This window comes from Triturus cristatus, chromosome 4_2 (genome assembly GCF_964204655.1).
Source record: "Triturus cristatus chromosome 4_2, aTriCri1.1, whole genome shotgun sequence".
NCBI lineage: Eukaryota > Metazoa > Chordata > Amphibia > Caudata > Salamandridae > Triturus > Triturus cristatus.
The window spans coordinates 128,731,220-128,753,261 of record NC_140586.1 but is presented as its reverse complement, the minus strand read 5'-3'; the positions used below and the strand labels follow the sequence as shown (position 1 = coordinate 128,753,261).

Here is a 22,042-nt window from a genome sequence, read left to right as displayed (position 1 = left end):
GACAGACCAGTGGGGTCAACAAGGCTTTCAGATCACTCAGCAGGCACACCCTCTCCAGTAATTACAGGGATAAAAGGGGGATTCACTAATACTTTTACACCTCCCAGCAGGTACAATGCCTCCAGGCCTCATGTGACAGTCACATCTCCATACCTGGATAAACACAGACGTCCGCTTTGCTGGGTCCCAAAGGAATTCCACTGTGTTAAGTTGTGTTGGATTTGACCTGGGATCGATGATTCCCACAGACATTGGAATATCTGAAATACAGCAAAACATATTTTTAGCAAAACGACAGCATAAGTGAGAGATGTTTTTGGGGTCATCTTTTTAGGTCCAATGTTTCTGTGTCCATTGTAAGCTTGTTGGCCACCAAATCGGAGTGGTACGTTTTCGGCACATAACAGTGCGTTCTCAGCATGGGATCTGGCCTTTGGCCAAGTCTAGTCTCTACATTGCTCAACAGCCCATTCTTAGACCATATATAGTTGCAATTTCGGTCTGCAAAACCTATGACAAAATGGATTTTTTTAAAGTCTTTGGTGCCAGTATTTGCCTCTTTGGAAAACTCTTTTTCACCATATACTTACTATGATGATGAGATGTTACATCCTCATGTCCTCCCAACTTTTTCAAAAATACAGACTTTAATACCTGGCCTCCTGTAACTGCATATGCATTAACACTTTTCAGCCTATCAGATCATGCAAATTTGCAGATGCTCAGAGTATGTTGATTCTGCATTGAGCAAACTGTAAAAAAATATATCCTTTTTGAACAAGTAACTTACCTTTGGTAATGCTCTTTCTGATGGATACGTTATTTAACCACAAATTCCTGCCTTGCGACTATTTGCCCAGATGTTAGATTGGATCTGGAAACTCAAAAGTAGCACTCCTGCATGCCATGAGGTGGTGTTGTACAGCAAGTGATAAGTGGGGTTGCATATAAGGTAGCACTAACATCAGTTGCCTTCTAAGACTTGTCCACACCCCACGATGTAGGCCTGTTGGCAAATTGGCTTCACCAGTATTCAGATCTCTAGTTTGGGATCTTTTTCATATGGAAAAGAGTCCATGCCACGGAATGGGAAGATTGGAGGGTCAGTGAGGAATCTGTGGTTAGACACAGTATTCCCCAGTAAGAGCATTACTGAAGGTAAGTAACTTGTTCTTCTGATGGACACTGAAGCAGCTTCACAAGCCAAAGATGGCCAAACTGCCAGGGGGATCCGAAATAAAGGCCTCTGCGGATCCTTGGTGCCATAAGGCACAAGACAGCAAAGTGGATGGGTGCCAAATACTGCGCAGCATGGCCTCCCCTAAAAGACTCAATCTGCTCGGATGTCGCATACAGACCCAGAAATTCGGATTGCATTGGGACCAGATGTATAATCTGCACATCAGGACTTCAAGACAAACAGAGTGTCACGCTGCTATGCTAATGTCATCCAGAGATGCTCAAACAAATGTGACACATTGAACAATCAGCACTTTCAGCAAATGAATAATAGGCTAGTGATTACTGAGGAAGGTATCTTGTCAAACGTTACAAGTCATAGGAAACAGGGAAATGTTTATCGAAAGCAATGCTACCATAACAGTGGAAATGAAAAATACGCTTCAGCTTGACTGTGCTCTGTGGAACCTGTGGGGAAAAGATGTGCATGTGGTAGGGGTGGCAGAGGTAGGAGGGAGAGTCTGAAACTGGAGCGACAGAGATGGCATCCATCTTGTTCAAATTGAAAATATATATATGTGGCTTAAACCACAGAGAGGCTTTCAGAAATGTTCCAAATGTAAAGCCTGTAAGCACGGAGTCAACACCAGATCTGTCTCTCTTCCTTTCAGAAAAACTCCTTTTGAAATTACAGGGAGTTTTTCTTGCAAAACTGATTTTGCTGTATATGTCCTTCGCTGCACCTGCAACAAAACATATGTAGGAAGCACTATACATCCCGTACATGTCAGGATATTGCAACATCTAAGGGCCATCACAAATGATGACCAGTCATATCCGGTAGCGAGGCACATTAACTCACAGCATGATGGCAAAATAGATGACTTATCCTATTTTGTCATTGACAGCATTTCTAAAAATATAAGGGGAGGGAACAGACAATTACGTCTCCGACGATTAGAATCCAGATATATCATACTTCTGGATAGTAAGATCCCAAACGGTATGAACGCTGACGAAGCGTTGAATGTACATCTGTAATATAATCACTATGAATGTCCACCTGCTGTGTATGTATATCGCTCCTGCACTCCGTTCCGTCACACAGGATCTTTCTTTTTGTTATAATTTTTGTTATAATCTTTATCTCTTAAGGCACCCATAACGATTGATTTCTTGCTTAAATTATCTGGAACACTTTGTGCGTCGGCCCACTTGGGCACAACTACGACTATGTTAAGAACAAGGCATTCTACATTTTTGAACGAACTATTCAGTTGTTAACCTGCAACAATGTAATTACTTTCATAATTGTATGCGATAACTTTATTTGTATAGATGCACACACACACGTGCAACATTTGAGTCTTTGCAGGTTTCGGTGTGATTATGATACAATGTTTCAACAGTTTGTGACAATGCCGCTTATCTTTGAAAGCACAGTGTTCTCTTTTTATAATTTTCAATTAATGTTGCGTTAATGTCGCCATTTAAACACAGATTTAACTGCAAAAACACTTTCTATGTCCATGAACTGTGTTGCTGTGACAACCATGGGGGCCTTACCTCTTGTATTTAAGTAGACACTATAGAGGGACCTGATGTAGTGAAGAAGACGGTTGTATCCGTCGAAACGCGTCAGGGCATCCTTCGGAAATAAATACTTCTTTGGTTTATCATCCCACGGTGTCAGCGCCTGTCTCCGTATGTCTTAAGTACAGGACTGGTTCAAATATTGAGAGACTTTCCGGAATCTCCACGCTGACCCGCCTCGTTCTGGTGCTCCTCGCTGCCGGAATCCGTTTGGTGCATCTTTTCTCAAGGAAAACGAAGAGCCCCCCGCAGCCGACATCCCGGGACCGGAGCGCGTTACAAGCCAGCCAACAGTGAGTGTCCTGCCTCTCGGGGCCGCCGGAGGGCGGTCTGAGTTCCAGGTAAGCTCTCTTGTTTGTTGTGCCTAATAGCGTCTTTTCGTGTCCAGTAAGGTGGCTGATGGGAGAGGTAGTCCCGTAGTTGTTTAACACGGGCTGTGGGAACCAAAGAGACTCACTATTTCCGAGGATGGCCGAGGATTGGATTAGGGAGCGAGAGGCTGCAGCGGTGGACATTTTTAGTGACACATCCAGCACTACAACACAGTCTAACGCAAGCGGCGTACCGATAGCTCAGACAGGCAGCGATTTAAAACGACTCACAACTGAACTTGAAAAACTACGGAAACATGAGGTTTCTAAGTGGTGGGAATGTACATCTCTGAAACGTTACCTCGATGTGGGCCGTATCCCCAGGGGGCTGAGGATCCTAGTAGCACCCACTTATGAGAATCCAGATCCGGCAATGCTACAAGAATGGGCGGAGAATAACGCGCAATCCTCAAGGAACATGTTACAAATCTTAATCAAATATGCCACCACAGATAGAGAGAAAATAATGGTCAGAATTGAAGAAATTTTAAATGAATTGAAGAAACTGGACCAGGAGGAAGTTAACAAAAATCTTGAAGAAATTAGAACAAGAGTAATGAAACATGAACAGGTCATTAAAGAACGCAAAGCTGTGAAGTTTCAACGCGACAGAAACGATTATCTGCAGGGAAGGATTTACACTTTCTCGAGAAAGTTTGATAATATCCGTCGTCAGCAAATGTCATCAGCCAGCACCAGTACAACAAGACCAGTGGTTCCCAGTGAATCTGAGTTAAGCTCAGAACTAGAGTCGGACACTGAAGCAATGAGCAACATCTCCAACACTGGTAATGCTCCAACACCTGTAGAAGAATTTGGTTTTTTACGTATGGAGCGCATAATGAGTCTACGACCCAGACCTATGCGCCAAGATCAAATAACGAGACCACTAAGCCAAAAAGGAGACGAAGGAAAGACAGGAGATGGGGCAAGCGCTCCGCAAAGAACAAACAAACCATCATTCAGGAGGAACAGACGCAGATAGACATGAACAGCGATAACCGGAGTACAGTTATCAATCTTACCAATATGACATTAACGAAAGAAGAAGAAAATATCCTTTCCCTTGGCTTATCATTTTGCATTGATACTAACTTTGATTACACACAAACAAGGATTGATCTATACAACTTCACACGGTCACTAAAATTACGAAAATATTTCTTCAGCTCTAACATGACCACTGAAGCGCCAGATGAGACATCCACTACTTCACGTTCTGAAGGACTGAATGTAGCCGACATGACCCTTCTCAGGGATATTACAGAATTGGCATCAGAACGAGACACTTGCCCCATTTCTACTACACAGGCGGCAATCAGCTCTGATTTAAACATTTACGAATCTGCTCCGACACCCTTCAAACCCAAGTCTGTATTTACGCCACTAATGCCTAAGGATGGTATTGATATCTTTGCCGAGAGGGTAATCAAAGATCTAAAAGACTTGGCTTTAATGAGCAGCCGTGATTTCATCAAAAAGAAACACAACTCTAGGATGGAATACTCTAAAGTTATGAAAAAAATTAAAGACAGAACTGACATTGTTGTACGTTGTTCCGATAAAGGGGGAAACGTGGTTCTCTGGCCCATAGAAATGTATAACAAGGAGGCACTATCTCAATTACATGACAAGGAATGTTATACTCGTATTAGTACTACAGGTATAATCAGTGTAAAAGAGAAATACCATAAGTGTCTATATGATTGGAGATGTAGCGGTCTTATTTCAAAAGTGGAATTTGATTTTTTAAAGAATGATTATCCAGTTACACCCCAATTATACCTCCTTCCTAAGATCCACAAGGACCCTCAGACCCCCCCAGGCAGGCCGATTATATCTGCAATTGGCAGCCTTTTTGAAAACACCAGCAGATTTATAGACCATTTTCTGCAACCCTTTGTTAGAGATCTTCCAGCCTATATTCAGGATACGGGCGATTTCCTAGCAAAAATTTACAACTTAGCCTGGCTGGATGATTATGTACTTATGACTCTCGATGTACAAAGTTTGTACACGAGTATCAGACACAGAGATGGCCTGAATGCACTAAACCACTATTTAGGCACCAGACCGATTGGGTTACATCACCATACACTCATGCTTTTACATATGGCTGAGTGGTGTCTGGATAACAATATATTCATTTTCGACAGGCTTCTATACAAACAAGTCCAGGGAACTGCCATGGGTACCTGCTTCGCCCCCAGCTACGCTAATTTGCATATGGGCTGGTGGGAGGAGCAGGTACTCATGAAAAACCATCACACTATTTTCCAGAATAATGTCATTCTATACAAAAGATATATAGATGACATTTTTATTTTATGGAAAGGCACCGAACAGAGTGCCATTGATTTTGTGTCTGAAATTAATGAGAATTCATTAAATCTGAAATTCACCAGTGCCACCAGCAAGGAGTCCATCTGTTTTTTAGACTTGGAACTGTATATAGAAAATCAACACATTCAATCACGAACATTCAGGAAACCCACCTCTGGCAATGCCATTCTTCATGCCAGCAGTTTTCACCCACGCAATCTTATTAACAGCATCCCTTATGCTGAATGCCTGAGGATGAAACGTAACTGCAGTACCCCAGGCAGTCTTAGGAATTCCACAGACAGTCTGTTTCAACGCCTAAAAAACAGAGGTTACAACACCACAACACTCAGCTCAGCAAAACACAAGTGTGACAAATTTGAAAGGGAAGACCTGATTTTCAGGGGCAGTGAAAAATCTACACATAAGGTAGCTGAGAATACCCCTCGACTTATCACTGGTTATAACACCTACCACATGAATGTAAGAAAGATCCTTTACAGACACTGGCCTCTAGTACGCGGTGACCCTACAATAGGCCCCACGTGCCAAAAGTTTCCTCAATTGACCTTTAGAAGAGCCAAAAGTATGCAACAGGAATTGGTCACTAATGCACCCATATTCATCAAGGGAGGTACGTGGCTTAAACCACAGAGAGGCTTTCAGAAATGTTCCAAATGTAAAGCCTGTAAGCACGGAGTCAACACCAGATCTGTCTCTCTTCCTTTCAGAAAAACTCCTTTTGAAATTACAGGGAGTTTTTCTTGCAAAACTGATTTTGCTGTATATGTCCTTCGCTGCACCTGCAACAAAACATATGTAGGAAGCACTATACATCCCGTACATGTCAGGATATTGCAACATCTAAGGGCCATCACAAATGATGACCAGTCATATCCGGTAGCGAGGCACATTAACTCACAGCATGATGGCAAAATAGATGACTTATCCTATTTTGTCATTGACAGCATTTCTAAAAATATAAGGGGAGGGAACAGACAATTACGTCTCCGACGATTAGAATCCAGATATATCATACTTCTGGATAGTAAGATCCCAAACGGTATGAACGCTGACGAAGCGTTGAATGTACATCTGTAATATAATCACTATGAATGTCCACCTGCTGTGTATGTATATCGCTCCTGCACTCCGTTCCGTCACACAGGATCTTTCTTTTTGTTATAATTTTTGTTATAATCTTTATCTCTTAAGGCACCCATAACGATTGATTTCTTGCTTAAATTATCTGGAACACTTTGTGCGTCGGCCCACTTGGGCACAACTACGACTATGTTAAGAACAAGGCATTCTACATTTTTGAACGAACTATTCAGTTGTTAACCTGCAACAATGTAATTACTTTCATAATTGTATGCGATAACTTTATTTGTATAGATGCACACACACACGTGTGCAACATTTGAGTCTTTGCAGGTTTCGGTGTGATTATGATACAATGTTTCAACAGTTTGTGACAATGCCGCTTATCTTTGAAAGCACAGTGTTCTCTTTTTATAATTTTCAATTAATGTTGCGTTAATGTCGCCATTTAAACACAGATTTAACTGCAAAAACACTTTCTATGTCCATGAACTGTGTTGCTGTGACAACCATGGGGGCCTTACCTCTTGTATTTAAGTAGACACTATAGAGGGACCTGATGTAGTGAAGAAGACGGTTGTATCCGTCGAAACGCGTCAGGGCATCCTTCGGAAATAAATACTTCTTTGGTTTATCATCCCACGGTGTCAGCGCCTGTCTCCGTATGTTTTACAGAAATTACTTCACTTCTATACTTCATATGAAATTTGTTTCGATTACATATATAGACTGAATTAATTTAGTTGCAAGATCATATGTAAAATTGCATAATTTACATTAATAATGCACAAAAATATAATCTTTACAACTATCCCACACGTTGGAGTCTTTCTATTTTGGCGACGTGGAGTTTTGCCTCATCTGAGCGCCATCTTCGAAAGCCTCAGAGTTTTGTTTCGAGTCCAGGCACCACAAGCATACCTTGGGAGGAATCCTTCACAGACGTGTTTGCAACACTCCCTGAAACGTTTAAGCCTTATTTTTTTGGGGAGGTGACATATTTCCCTTTCACAAAGGTAAAAAGAAAAATGTTGGAAAAGAACTTGTCAGACGAGAGAAGTTGAGCTTTGGATCTACATCTGAATGCACAGAAATAAAGAAACAAATGTAACCACGCCCTGGTGGAGCTTATATGGGGCCACGCTTTCCACTTCCGGAGCAGAATGAAGTCAGTGCAGAGCTGCATGACATCACTACCCGTTTGCCGGAGCACTACTTTTTACTTTCCAGATCCAGTCTGATGCCTGGTAGAATATTCACAAGGTGAGAAATCTACGGTTAGAAGTACCCCTCAGAAAAATCTCGTTTATTTTCCAAATTTCGAACCACGATCCCTGACCTTCGGATTGTTTGAGAAAGGTTAAGATATCAAATTCATTTAATCAGTCTGTGACAAAAATCCCAAAAACAACTGAACAGATTTACGCCCAAACTCAAAAAGTCACTACTCAAGAGTAAAGTTCTAGTTTCATGCCGCATCTGCTTTAATTCAGTTCAGCGGTTTTTGTTGTAGCAGAATAGATAAATTCCAAAGGGCACTTCCTATAGGAGCTAAAATGTCAAGTGGAACTTTTTTTAACCCGACTTTCTTTTAACTCTTCACTATACCACGCACACATCTGCATGAAACAAGACATGCCAGAACTTGGTAAATTGCGCTAATTATCTGACAAATTTCGTGGACATTGGTCAAACAGTGCCAACGTTATTAGAAAGGTAAGAATAAACACCTTTCCAATGAAAAGCAAAACTAAGCCATAACTACACAGTTGTTATCGTGGACCGATTAGATTAAATACATCTCTACCACTTCCCAGTCTTGAACATCTTACATGCTAGTAAGAAGCACTTAAAATTCAAAGAATTTAAAATATCCATGTTGTGGCTTGGGGGAACCTGACATAGTTAATCATTATTCTAGCTATTATGAGAGATTTTTGGAGAAGAGGTTACAGTACCGAAAATGGGAGAATTATTTCTTTGTTGTAATGAACAGGTAGAAGAATTAAGCTACTCAAATAATTGTATCAAATTTTTCAAAAAAGAAGATATATCCAGTGACAGCATGACTTTTAACCTTGCACTGGGAAATGGAGGTGACCAATTTTACTGGGGTGCCGGGACAAAAGAAAAACAAGTCTACAAAGCAACGAAGACTGAGGAAAAACAATCTTGCCATCCTACATACTATGGATTGAAATTTGCTAGTATTGCTAAACCTTTTTATTTTATCGAGTATCTCTATGACAGTGGTTAAAGCAGTTTAATTTGAGAGCCATTTGTCATGCAGTTTTAAAATACCTTCTGCACAGTAGAAATGAATATATTTGTTTAAAGAGGAAAACCATCTTTACAATTTTTCTGATTCTGCGCAAAGCAGCACAGATACAGGCATTGTTTGTTCCTAATGACGTCTGTTGTACTGCTCCCAATTACCACAAAGTGGATGCACAACCTTTGGCTTAGCTGTGAGAACCATACTATACAGAACTAGACTCTTTCTGTACAGTTCAACCTTTTATCCTGCTCTATGGACAATCCTCTGTATCTGTCCCAAGCATTCTTAATTGTTAAACCCCCTTATGCCACTCTTTAGCATTCAAGTAGTTTAGAGCTCTACTGTACGCCCACTTTTACAGCCGGAACGTTTTCCATCCCACATCTACGTATTTAGAACACAATTTAAACTGGAGTTAACTGCTAAATTTAAAAAAGCTCGATAATAAATGAACCCCACAACATTCAAAACACGTGCTCATTTCTCTCAAACAGGAGGCTTTGTTCCCACTGGTGCTTAAGAAGTCAACACAATGTTTCTGGGTCTCTTTGAACAATTCTCATAAATAGCAAATGCAGTAACATCTTCTGCTGGCAGCCAATAATTGCACTGCCAACTAATAAACCTCCATGCTATCTACATTCAATGACTAGTCAAAAGAGCACAAGTGCTCAGAGACATTAAAACAAGGTTAGTGGTCTTAAGAGTTATGAAAAGATAAACCTAATCGTAGCGGGTATTTGAGTAAACCTGTCACTGAGGACTACTCACAATGCTAGCTGTAGAAAAGACGTACCTATATCAAGTATTCTGTCTCCAGGTCGGTTCCATCTCCAACCTTCAAGCTGCTGATGTTCCGTGTACTGCAAGCGTCTGTCATGAAACACAACCCTGAATATACTCTAGTGAAAAGTAAGAGAACAGCAATACAATTAGAACTACAAAACCAAGAAATGCTTCAATTTCTCTTCCCCCTCCCAGCCACCTCTCTTTTAGCTAAATATTTGCCACTGAAATAGAACTGGGATCAGATTGTAATACGGTTATCAAGTTTTAAAAGCCCTGCAGAGTACTGAAATAGGCCTACATGCACCCACCACACTTTGAAATTATGTTACAGTACTGATAACAATGCAAATGTCAAAATGTTATAGAACAGTGAAAATCACTTGCTCATTTAACTCTACTACTCTAAGGTCAATTAAACACTCCCCGCAAATTTGAGAGCACACCTTATTGTGAACCTAAAAATGTAATCTAGAATGGAGTCTAAAGGATGAGGCAGGGTAGAAGCAGCGTGTCCATCTTAAATACAATATGCTTTTTAGTTTTCCACACTATTGATTACTCAATTTTGTTTATTACGTTTTTTTTCTGCTATTACCCTTCTTAATGGTTCTGGATAAGTGTAATGTGGTTGTGTGAATATGGCTCAGAAGTAGAGCAGTGGCCACGATTGCCTGATCTGAACAAGCAGTCAAGGGTCTTGCTTAAGGGTACACTCATCTACTCTGCATAGTAACTGGGGCATGGTAGGTCTCAGCAATTCTGCAATACTTGGTTTTGTGATCACCCAAAAATCCTAGAGCAAAACAAGAAGAATTCAAGATCCTCTTCCGTAATGTTTTTAAAACTAAATACGTGAAAAACCGAGGTCATAGAGTTTGGTACAAAACCATCCACTTGGAGCCAACTATGGTGGCCCCCTGAAGCTGGAATCTGCCCGGTGCCGGCACCCAAAGCCAGAAACCTGGGTGTTTTGATAGACAAAGACCTCACTCTTGCCCCACAGATAAACCAGGTGTCTTCAGCCTGTTTTTTCACCTTAAAGGTCCTCCGCAAGATTCTACCCTTTATCCCTTTTTCACTGTGGAAAACGGTGGTCGGAGCCTTAGTACTGTCGAGGTTGGACTACTGTAATGCTCTATATTTGGGAGCTGGTGTAGCCCAGCTCTCCAATCCTCTACAAAATGCGGTCTTAAGAATATTGCTTAATCTTCCTAAGCAGCATTCCACATCTGCCAGCGTAAAACAATTACACTGACTTCCAGTTAAACGACGGGTGGATTTTAAGGCCTTGTGTATAGTCCACAAAGCCATCCACGGAGGAGGGGTTATGACTTACAAGCCCTCTTCCCTTGCTACGAACCATCACCCTGTCTCAGATCTTCAAATACTGGATTGGTGTTATGCCCCAAGATAAATAGAGTATGGGGGGGGGGGGGGGGGGAGCGTTTTTCACACTTAGCAGCTAAATTGTGGAATTCACTTCCTACACCACTCCGACTTCAACCAAGCAGGCCACTTTTCAGGAACCAAATAAAAAAAACATGGCTTTTCTATCAATGCTAACCGGTCATGCTGCACTAGCCTGCACTTTATCTCAACGCCAAGACACCTCGGCAGTAGTGCGCTTTAGAAATACCAGGTCTATCTTGTGTAAAGTCAAGCCAGGAGTTCTCAGACTAGGCTGTGCAGACTTAAAGCACACTACAGCTTTCAGACCAAGAACTACATTTGCTAGACAGAGAAGCAAGGCACAATTTTACTACACAGCTATGGAAAGAATGCTCATGACCATAACCTGCTAGTTTTGAAAACGGGAACACTGTACAGACCCACTCTTAAAGATTGTGTTTGGGATTGCTTGTGCCTTCATTCATTCCCCAGCCCCAATCAATTCACGACGAATGACAAGAAAATGGATGCCAAAATCTTTTGGACCAGTTACCATCTGCTAGCAGGGAAAGAACATTCAAGGACTCACAACTGACTCTAGTTCAGGACTCTGGTGGAGGCTTACGCAGTTTGAGAATTGCAGGGCTCGAGCTTTCACTCGTAAATAAAGGATTTTATTTTCTCGCTCTCCAAATTTCAATTAACTAGCAGAGTATATTTTAATCAATAGATTTTGTACCGTACCTTGACTAATTTTCCAGTTATTTCGGGCAGTTCTCCTATTTTCCTATTGTCTAGCATCCGGATTTCATAGGATTGCCCTGTGGAATGCACATCACATGTTATATTAATAATTCAGACAAGACAGTCATCGTTACAAGTGGCGTTTTGCAAAAATGCAGATCAACTTATAGGACTAAACAAATGCTGTGAGGGCATAAGAAAAGGAACAAAGAGAAACAAGCACTGGCAACGCCAATAATCCTGGTGTTAGCTGGCAGCCTTTTGGCTTTTCAATCATTGCTTTGTCATGGTTTTTACAAAAATTGACTGTTGGGGAATCTGCCAGGCCCTCGTCAATCTTTAAAAAAAAAAGAATTACAATGGATAAATTAAAAAAACGTTTTTGGCCTGCAAAAAAAACACACATTGTCGAAGCAGTTCTTTGTACTCATAGGAACTACTTTGTGTGTGGATGTGTTACTTGTGAAAGGGAAGAATGCCATCACTTGCAATGAAGTTAGCCTATGTCTGAAGTGGGCTGCCTCATGCTGTATTCTGTAGGGGTCGGAAGAAAAAATGTGAAGGCCTCAATAACAGACCAAATGGATGAAGCGGTCTAGCTAAATCCGCTTACAAGTATATTACATATATACTTCTAACAAAATCAAAAGGTCCTGGCAAATTGTAGACCTAAAAAAAAACAACAAAGTACACATTTATATTATTAACCACAAAATGAAGAAAATCAGGAGTCTGGTGTCCAGCTGGGTTGCAGAACTTTCAGTTACAAATCACTGCTTAACAATGAAAATGTGCCTAGCTGAAGTACAGGTAAGTTTCAGTTCTATTAAGGATACAGAGGTGAGGATAATGCTTTCCTTCTTCGCTTTAATATTTAAAACCACGAAACAGCCGCAATTAAAACATCCAAAAAACAACTTTTCCCATGAACACCAGGGAAACAACAAAGTTCATAAGTCCTTTCACAGTTTCTGCAACCAGACACCGATATAGTCCTGTTGCTGTTCCTTCTCCCCCCCTTTCTTTGCGAGATTCACGCTATACGTTCACCTCACGCATCTTGTTTCGAGCCATCATTCCCTACAAAGACGTACAGTATTAGTGACCACTTCACCACCTTTGAAATCAAGAACAATCAATGTAGAGAATTTCACTGCATACAGTAAACAACATCTCCATAAAGGTAAAACCAACATTACAATGGCCTTTCCCAACTTTCAGGTGCAAAGCACCAATACAATAACTACGATGCAAAAACAAATTACTCACTCCAGAACAGGGAGGGTTGCGTTGTGTCAAGCGCTGGATGGGATAATCCTCACCTCCATGTCCTTAATAGAATTGAAACTTACCTTTAATTCAGCTAGGCACATTTTCATTCTATGTCAGGTTAGGAGGAAAGGATTATGCTAGTTCCAATTGGGCGACATCCACCACTGGCTTGAAACAGAATGTCTTGAAGGTAGAGTCGAAGACCAGTCGGCAGCACGCATGATGTCCTCAAGACGTGCACCCAAACAATAGGCTTTTGAAGCCACTGCTCCCCTAGTCGAATGTGCCTCAAACTGCTTGGTATCTATTCTAGCTTCTTGCATCACCCAATGGACCCAACGGGCTATGGTTGGGGAAAACAACCTCTTAAAAGGCATTCTTAGAGCAATGAGGAGCGGTCTCTCTCCCGGAAGGTCACACCTAGTCAGTCATTTGTTAATGCGCCTTTAGGCATTGCACCACACACAGCTTGCGAGACTTTGCAAAAACTGCATAGGAAATTGTGCGAGTATTAGACTTATTACACCTACTGACTTTGAAAACCACCCTGTCGGGGGAAAGCACACCCAAAGCTCGAACATCTGACACTCTTCTACAAGATAACAGGTAAAGTAACATGGCAAACTTAGCTGATAGCTCTTTCCGAGATAAAAAGCGAGTCGGTTGCCAAGACAAGAAAAGATAGAGTACTAAATTCACGTCCCAAAGGATCGTGTAATGCGGCTTTGAAGGGAATGATCGCCGATTCCCCCGAAGCAGCCTGCTTACAAAGGGGTGCCCACCCACCGGAGCCCCGTCTCCAATGGCATGTTCTGCTGAAATTGCAGAGCAGAAGGTATTAATTGACCGATAAGCCAGACCCTCCTCTGCAAAACTTGACAGGAAAATCAGTAACATTTGGTAGTCAGTCGGCGACTTTGGAGGGGAGCATCCAGCGTTGCCTGTAATCCACCACGTCATCAGTAACAGCGAGCCCTCCTCCACCAATCGATGGGGCTCGAGATCCGGGCTCATCAGAATGTGAGGAAATGGGGGGGGGGGGGGGGGGGGGGGGTCAGATTATAGAATCCCAGGAAAGATCCAGAAGAACTGGAAACCACACTTGAGATTTCCACATAGGAGTTATCAGGACCACATCCGCCTGCTGGTGCGGACCTGACCCAAATGCCAGAGTGATCATAGAGAATGGGGGAAAAGCATAGCCCTTGTTGACACTCCAATTCTGGAGGAACGCATCCATTGCCTCTGCTTGGGATCCGGTCTCCATCTGAAGAACCGTGGCAACTAATGATCGAGGCAGGATGCGAATAGATCAAGTGAGAGCAGACCCAATTTGCCGGCCAATCTGTGAAAGACCTGAGTATCCAGTTTCTATATTCTGTAATCCTGGAGGTGCAGAGAATACCCGTCCGCTACCTGGTTCGCCCAGCCTGGCAAGTACTCTGCCGTGATGGAGACTTGATTCTCTAGACAGAAGCTCCTGAATTCCTTCGCCATCTCGGCGAGTGTGCAAGATCTGATGCCCTCAAGTGACTGATATATAACAGCGCTGACACACTGTCCATTTTTAGGAGGCTTAATGACTGGACCTTGTCCTTGATCAAACACCGAACAGCGAATAACCCTGCCAGGAGCTCAAAACAATTTATATATAAACTCTGTTTGTGTGGTGACCAACTGCCGCCTGTGGAGAACTCTCCACACCTTGCTATCCAGCTTAACCTGCTGTCGTCTGACTCTATGATCAAATCGGGAGCCGAACCGAAGATCGTGCTCCCGTTCCACGCCTCCATATGCATGAGCCACCATTCAATTTACGCGCTGGCTTCGCCCAACATTAGAACGTATTGCACATAAGCAAAGACCCTTACTCGGGTGGTGTGCCTTGACAGTGCACGGCCCAAAAATGTGGGGGCCTGGATCGACAAAGAAAGGAGACCCACCAAACGAGCAAGCTGCCTGAGGGATGTGTGAGACTTAGCCAGCGTTTGGTGGAGTGCATGCCGAATTTTTGCCATCTTCCGAGGGGGAAGACTCAAAGACGCCAATGTGGAATGAATGACGAAGCCTAGGAAGGTCCCCTTCTGGGACAGAACCAGAAGAGATTTCTTCTCATTGATTAAGAAACCCTGTCCCTGCAAGAGACTGATCGCCGCCTGGAGGTATGACACTAGTTTCGTGGGGCACTGGGCCAACAGGAGAGTGTCATCCAAGCAGACAATGAGCCAGATTCCCTGTACTTTGAAGAACTCTAATCCTGCTTGAGGACCTTCGTAAAGCAACATGGTGCTGACGAGAGGCCAAATGAAAGAGTCATGAACTCGAAAGTCTGGGAACACCAGAAGAACTGCAGAAACAGACAGTGAGGGGCAAACACTGGAACTGTTAGGTACGCATCTTTCAGATCTAGGCATACCATCCAATCTGCCAGGAGCAAGGAGTCTCAGAGGAGGTGAATGCCCTCCATTGTGCCATAGCGGTATACCAGCCACTCATTGAAATCTTGGAGGATGATCACTGGTCTGCAACCCCAAACAGACTTGTCGACCAGAAAGAGGTTGCTGGGGAAACTGTTGGGATGAGTTTCTGAACGTCAGATCGCCCCTTTGTGAAGGGGGGCCTGAACCTCATTACCTATGAGGGCCGCGTTGCGGGAGAAGAAACAAATTCGGTTTAGGCGGGAGACTTGATGAGGGGAACAGCCAAACTCGATATGGAACCCCTGCACTGTTTGCAAGACCCAAGTGTCCGAATTAATGGCCGCCAATGCTGGGAGGAACTGTGCCAAACGCCCCCCCACCCTTATAAGAGCAGGTGGAAAAACACTTACCCATTGTGGCATTGCCATTTGCTCCCTTGAATCTTCCACGGGCACGGAAGGCTGTCATCTGGTAGGGTAGAAGTTGGAAAAGCCTGGGTTGGTTTGATACTGTCCGCACCCAGAGACTTGTCCTTTAATGGGAGGACAGGAGAAGCAGCCGGCCGGATGGCCCTTGCCTTGGCTGCCCCAGACAAAACATAAGGGGTAAATACTCTCCTGATATTGGACTGCACCTGGTCAAGCGTTATAAATGTCACCACAAATTTACAAAATTCTTTAACAAAGGGGTCCCCAAATAACCCCCCTGAATGACAGCTCCCACCTCCGAGGAGGCAAGATCCCCCAACTGTGGGTTGAACTTAATTAAAAGGGAGCAGCGCCACTCAGTGGAAAGCGCACAGTTGCGTTCCCAAGGAACAAGATTGCTCGCTGGGCCTAGTTAGAGAGAACATCTGTGGCAATGAGGGAACCTAAGGCCTTGGCCTCCTCGACCTTATCTAGGATGTTAGTCATAGGGCCAACCGCATCTAGCAACTTGTACTGGCATGGGCACCAGGACCTATCAATCCCCTTCTTGAGATCCTTGCTGAATTTTGCAAGGAACGTTGCCATATTGGAGTCGATTTCCGGAGGAAGGGCGACCTTTCCCTCCAGGGTGGGGAGAGGGCACTCAACCCTAAGGAGATTGCAGGCCTCTTTTTCTAAAGGTTTGCAAAGCCACTGAGCTACTTAACTGGCAAACTTGTCGGCCGGTACCCATTCAGCGGACTTAGGGTTTATAATCTTATTAGGGTCCAACAAGTCTGCAGGCCACATAGGGTATAGAGGAATGATCAGAAGCCGGACGTCAAGGCCTAGATGGGCCTGCTTCATCGTCCGTAACCGGAGTGTCACCATCTGGGCCAGGAGTACACGGGTGGGGAAAAGCTGGGCAGTGGATCCACGGACCCGGAGACATCGTCCTGAGGAGAGGTGTGGGCTGAGAATGTATGTTTTAGGTCCTGGAAAGTGTCCTTGTCCACCCCTTCCTCGTGCTTCTTTTTAGGTGGGGAGGAACCTCCCTGAGGAACGTCGTGCAGGAGCTTAGCTGAGGCCAGGGCATTACCCTGGGCAACCTTTGCGCATTCTCTCACTATCTGCTCCGAGAGACGCTGTTCTATAGGGCCTACAATGTTGTTAACCGCCTTGTAAATAGAAGTCTACGGCCTCGTAGAAATCCTCGTCCCACTGGAGGAAGGGCAGCGAGTCGTCCTCCTCATACATGGCTTGAGGGTATTGCATGGTGATAGATCGATACCCAAGAGAAAGGCCTATGGCCTGAATGACTGTGGCTAGGGCAGCCCTGAATAAACACACGCAAGCATGTATACAATTTCAGCTGGGAGGGGGCCCAGGCTATGTGGGTGGCCGAAGCCGCACTATGAGAGGGTGCAAGCCCTGGGGATACCAACACCCTTATGTATAAATGGGCATAACGCTGCACGGGACCATGTCCTCACACACTGTGGGCCCCGACAGGCCTCACGAAAACAGACGCTGCAGGGTGTCAAATTAAACAACCATTGAATAAAGACCCAGAGCAGCTCTGGGTGTGACCCGGGGCAGAAAGGCAAAAGCTCTCCCACTTCAAGGCTCCAGCTGCACGCATTGCACACCCGAGATCAGGGAGGCACACGTGACGCGGAGGCAGAGTGTCGCCTGCAACCACAGCACCCTCCAGGGGCTTCAAGACAGCACCAAAGTCCACACACACAGCGGGGGTTAGGTCGCATAAGGAGCGCTGATGCATTCCCATGACTGCATATGGAATCTGAAAGAGAAAACTTAACATTGCCCGTGGCACAAGAAAACTCACAACCACTATTTTTGGCAATAACTGAGCGCAAAGCGCCGCAGAATGATAATAACAAGCAGGGTAGGCTAACATTAACCCACAATACGACAGTGAAATCAGGAGAAATGTGTTGTAAAGAGAAGATACAGAGTCCATTAGTTCATGTAAGATACTTCTTTAATGGTAGCTTGGTTCCATCACAGGTGGTCAGGATAACAGGAGGAAGTTAGATAGTACAAGGATAGCCCCACCAGGAGCAAGCTCCATTCAGCTCAGCCCGAGTACACCAACTGCCAAACTCCTCTAGAGACACACCCAGGCATTCCATGATGTCATGCAACATTCCAACTCCAACAGAGCAGTGCAGTAGAGAAAAGCTAACAAGTAATCTACAACACATCCTCTTCCCTTAGGGAACAACAGAAGTAAAAGTAAGACACACAAGATACCCCAATACATTTTAGCAGGAAAGTGCAACAATGAGATACACATATCTACAGCAGTATTGCATGAGGTATCATGAATTTCACAGCATGAACAAAAATGTAAGATGTTAAACATTAAAATGGCAAACCACAAGATGTGAACATTAGAATGGCAAACCACAATATTACACGCCCCATCCCCCTCCCTTAGGGAAGACACAGCAGCTTAGAAAAACGCTGCGACAAAGAAGGGCGGTCACCCACACAACCTCCCCATACTCGGGTACACCACAGGGTAGACACCCTGTCAAACAACAGTGGGTGTAAGCACAATACCTTGGGAGAAGACAACATCCCCAACAAGGAAATACAATAATATCTAAACACTCTAGATAACAAAAAGAGCGCCACCACTACAACAAATAGACTCCAGAGAGAAGACACTCTGAAAACAACACAAGGTCCCTTGGTAGAAGGCATGCTGACACTAAACAGAAAAAACTACCCCCTCAAAGTTGTACAAGCGTGAAACCCTTGGCCACGAATTCCACGCAGGTAGACTTCGACCAGAGCACGGTGTCCACATGAAAGGAAGACCCAAAATAACAAGACCCTCCCCAAAACTTCACCAAAGAACATAACAAGGTACTAACCCATGAAAAACGACCTCCCCTAGATAGAGTACACCATAGGATACATGCACCAAAGAAAACTACAAACTAAAATAGAGGCATTGCCTACCCCCACAACCTCCCCAACGAATGGGTACACTACGAGTTAAACACTAAAAAACAAACACTTCAGGACACCCGATATCCCCTAGGTAGGGTACGCCACAGGGCAGTCACCCTGGAAACAGACATGAGGCATTGACTACCTACAAACACAACCTGAACCACATCCCCTAACTAGTTTACACCTAGAAGGGTACACAAGGTACTAACCCTGAAACACCAAACCCCAGATTAGAGGCAAAAATTATGCCCACAACCTCCCCAAATAAATGGGTACACTATATATATAGACCAAGAAATTACTGACAACTACCACCAAAACCACCCCAAAGGGACAGATACACTGCATGTGAACAGATACAGGGCAAAGACTACCCACAAATGATAGAACCTCCCCAAACAAGGGTACACCCCTGTACACCACAAGTGTACACAACAAGAAAGACACACAACTTCTCCTTAGTAGGGTACCGCAAAAGGTACATAGAATAAGGTTAAGCAACAACCAAAGACCTACCCATGACAGGGTAGAGCAAAAGATAACGATCAGCCAAAACTTTAACCTCCACCCACAACAGTGTTAAGACATGAATTGAAGCATTGAGTACACTATGCCTCTCACAAACCAATACAAACAGTGCTATATGAGAGAAGGCAAGAAGAAACACTAGGCACCGGTGATCGGTCTATCACCCGAGATTCCCCATCAAAGAAGTCCCGCAGCTTCTTCAGTGAGCATTCACTGAATGGGAATGTCCAGAGTACTTAGCGCTCTCATTACTCAAGTTGACTGTAGGTTATTACAATGTCGCTTGCACACCAATGTACCTGAATGTGCGACAGAAGTTGCAAAACCGCCACATCCTCCGCTTACCAAGCCGCACCATCCTTTTCCTGCCACGCTGCTTAATACTCCAGAAAGAACTGCGCAATGACTTGTTGTCCGCAGAACTTTATTGACAACGCAGACCGCAGTAAAGATTAGCATGGAGAAAGAGTTCCCAAGTCCAAAATGGCGGAACGCATTTTGACGCCGCGCGGCTCACGGCACGCATGCACTGGAGAGCGTCCAAGAGCAGTTGAGGAGATGCGGGAATGTCGGAAGAACTCCAGGGATCTGTGACGGAGGTAAGTGTGCGCACGCTGGCGCTCGCGGTGAATATCCACACATTCAAAAATTGCGCACAGCATGGCAAACGGCTACAAAGCCAACGATCTTACCCCCAAAATGGCACCACTACCACAAAGCCGATTAGAGAACACACGCAGCCCCACGAATATCAGTCAAACGAAAACGCTCCGCTTTACACCACACGAACCCACAGAAAAACAGGAGCGAGACGCAGACCAGGAGCCAGAAGCCGATCAGATGGCTTTGAGTTCCGCTGCTCCAAACAATCCCAGTTTGCCGATCTCTCCACGGAGACACCCAGACACTGCAGGTCTTGAAACTGATCCAATGGCTTGAGCTGCAAGTAGCTCTCCGTCACACCAGCCAACAGAATAACAGCCGATTTCCTCACCAGATAAATAAAGCTTGTTCCAAAATGACATCAGAAGTCTCTCTCCCTTTTTTTTTTTTAAAACGACGCTGCTCACCATGAGACTTTGATGGTAATTCCCTGAATGTGCAGACAAGACACAACACTTGCAGGCAGGCTGGGGCTGTGATAAACAAGGAGGCACCGTAGGCTTGTTACCAGAGGGACTCCTCCACTCCTACAGGTGACAACAGGTTCCACAGTGATGTGGATACAAACGCCCAGGCTGCAGGCTGTCCAGATGGTACAGGACACTGGTGGGGCTGACCAGGGCGTTACTTTTGCGTTTCAATTGACGTCTTGAAAGTCCTTAAAGTCCTTAGTTCCTTTTCTTTTGGTTCCTTAGTTCCTAGAAGTCCTTACTCCTTAGTGCACGCATCAGTCCTTAAGATCGTCGCCAAAATGTTGTAAAGAGAAGATACAGAGTCCATTAGTTCATGTAAGATACTTCTTTAATGGTAGCTTGGTTCCATCACAGGTGGTCAGGATAACAGGAGGAAGTTAGATAGTACAAGGATAGCCCCACCAGGAGCAAGCTCCATTCAGCTCAGCCTGAGTACACCAACTGCCAAACTCCTCTAGAGAGACACCCAGGCATTCCATGATGTCATGCAACATTCCAACTCCAACAGAGCAGTGCAGTAGGGAAAAGCTAACAAGTAATCTACAACAAAATCTATAGTTTCTTACCTGTCGGTGTAGTTTTGCAGCTTGAAGACTTTCTCGATTCACTATGCTGTGCATTATTCCGCCATCTTGTGGTTGGGTCTGGAATCATAGTATTTTCGCTCTTTTTTTGTTTTTGTTTCATGGCCCAGGTGGGCGGCGACGTCCCACCATTTGGTGTCCTTCGTGACGTCGGTGCGCTTCCTGCGGAAGCTCCCACCTTTGGTCGCCATCTTCAGATAATTTTTTCTTGTCTTGTGTTAATCCTGTCTTCTCTGTTATTTTGTAAAGTCTTGTTTATCATTCACCCTTTACCTCCGGTCTCATCTTTCTGGCGGAGCAGGGTGGGTTCGCTAGTGAATCCAGAAAGTCTTCAAGCTGCAAAACTACACAGACAGGTAAGAAACTATACGTTTTGCAGCCTGAATCTTTATGGATTCACTATGCTGTGCATAGACTTTGTAGCGGTTTGTCCTTATTGTGGTGGCTAGGTGGAAGATGAGCACTGGTCACTGAATATGTGTTGTAAGATCTTCTGTCCCACTAGCGCTTCTTTGTTCATTTGAATATCCACACAGTAGTGCTTAGTGAACATATGCACTGAAGACCATGTTGCCGCTTGGCAAATGTCTTGGATAGGTGTGTTCGCTAGAAACGCAATTGTTGCTCCTTTCTTCCTTGTTGAGTGAGCCTGAGCTGCTCCTTGTAACTGTTGTCCTGCCTGCTTGTGGAAGAGTTGAATTGTCTGCGCAATCCATCGTGCAATGGTATTCTTGGTGACTGGTCGTCACAGAAAACTGCTTGCGAAGGAGACAAAGAACTGTTTTGTTTTCCTGCACTCCTTTGTCCTCTCTATATAGTGCATTACAGCCCTTCTGGCGTCTAGTGTGTGTAGAGCCCTTTCTGTTTTTGTGGCAGTTTTTTGGAAAAAAACTCAGTATTTGGATTGTTTGGTTAATGTGGAACCGAGACACCACCTT

At 44.1% G+C, this 22,042-nt stretch overlaps 1 protein-coding gene across 2 annotated transcripts in view; it reads right to left on the bottom strand.

The window, feature by feature from the left end:
• TFCP2 (transcription factor CP2) overlaps nt 1-22,042 on the bottom strand; it is a 295,496-nt gene that overhangs the window by 182,595 nt on the left and 90,859 nt on the right. For both annotated transcript variants that reach the window (XM_085600782.1, XM_085600781.1), the window contains exons 3-5: nt 11,770-11,846; nt 9,644-9,749; nt 154-260 (exon numbers count right to left, since the gene is read on the bottom strand). In XM_085600782.1, the coding sequence (XP_085456908.1) occupies nt 154-260; nt 9,644-9,749; nt 11,770-11,846 (290 nt within the window). The remainder of the gene's footprint in view (nt 1-153; nt 261-9,643; nt 9,750-11,769; nt 11,847-22,042) is intronic.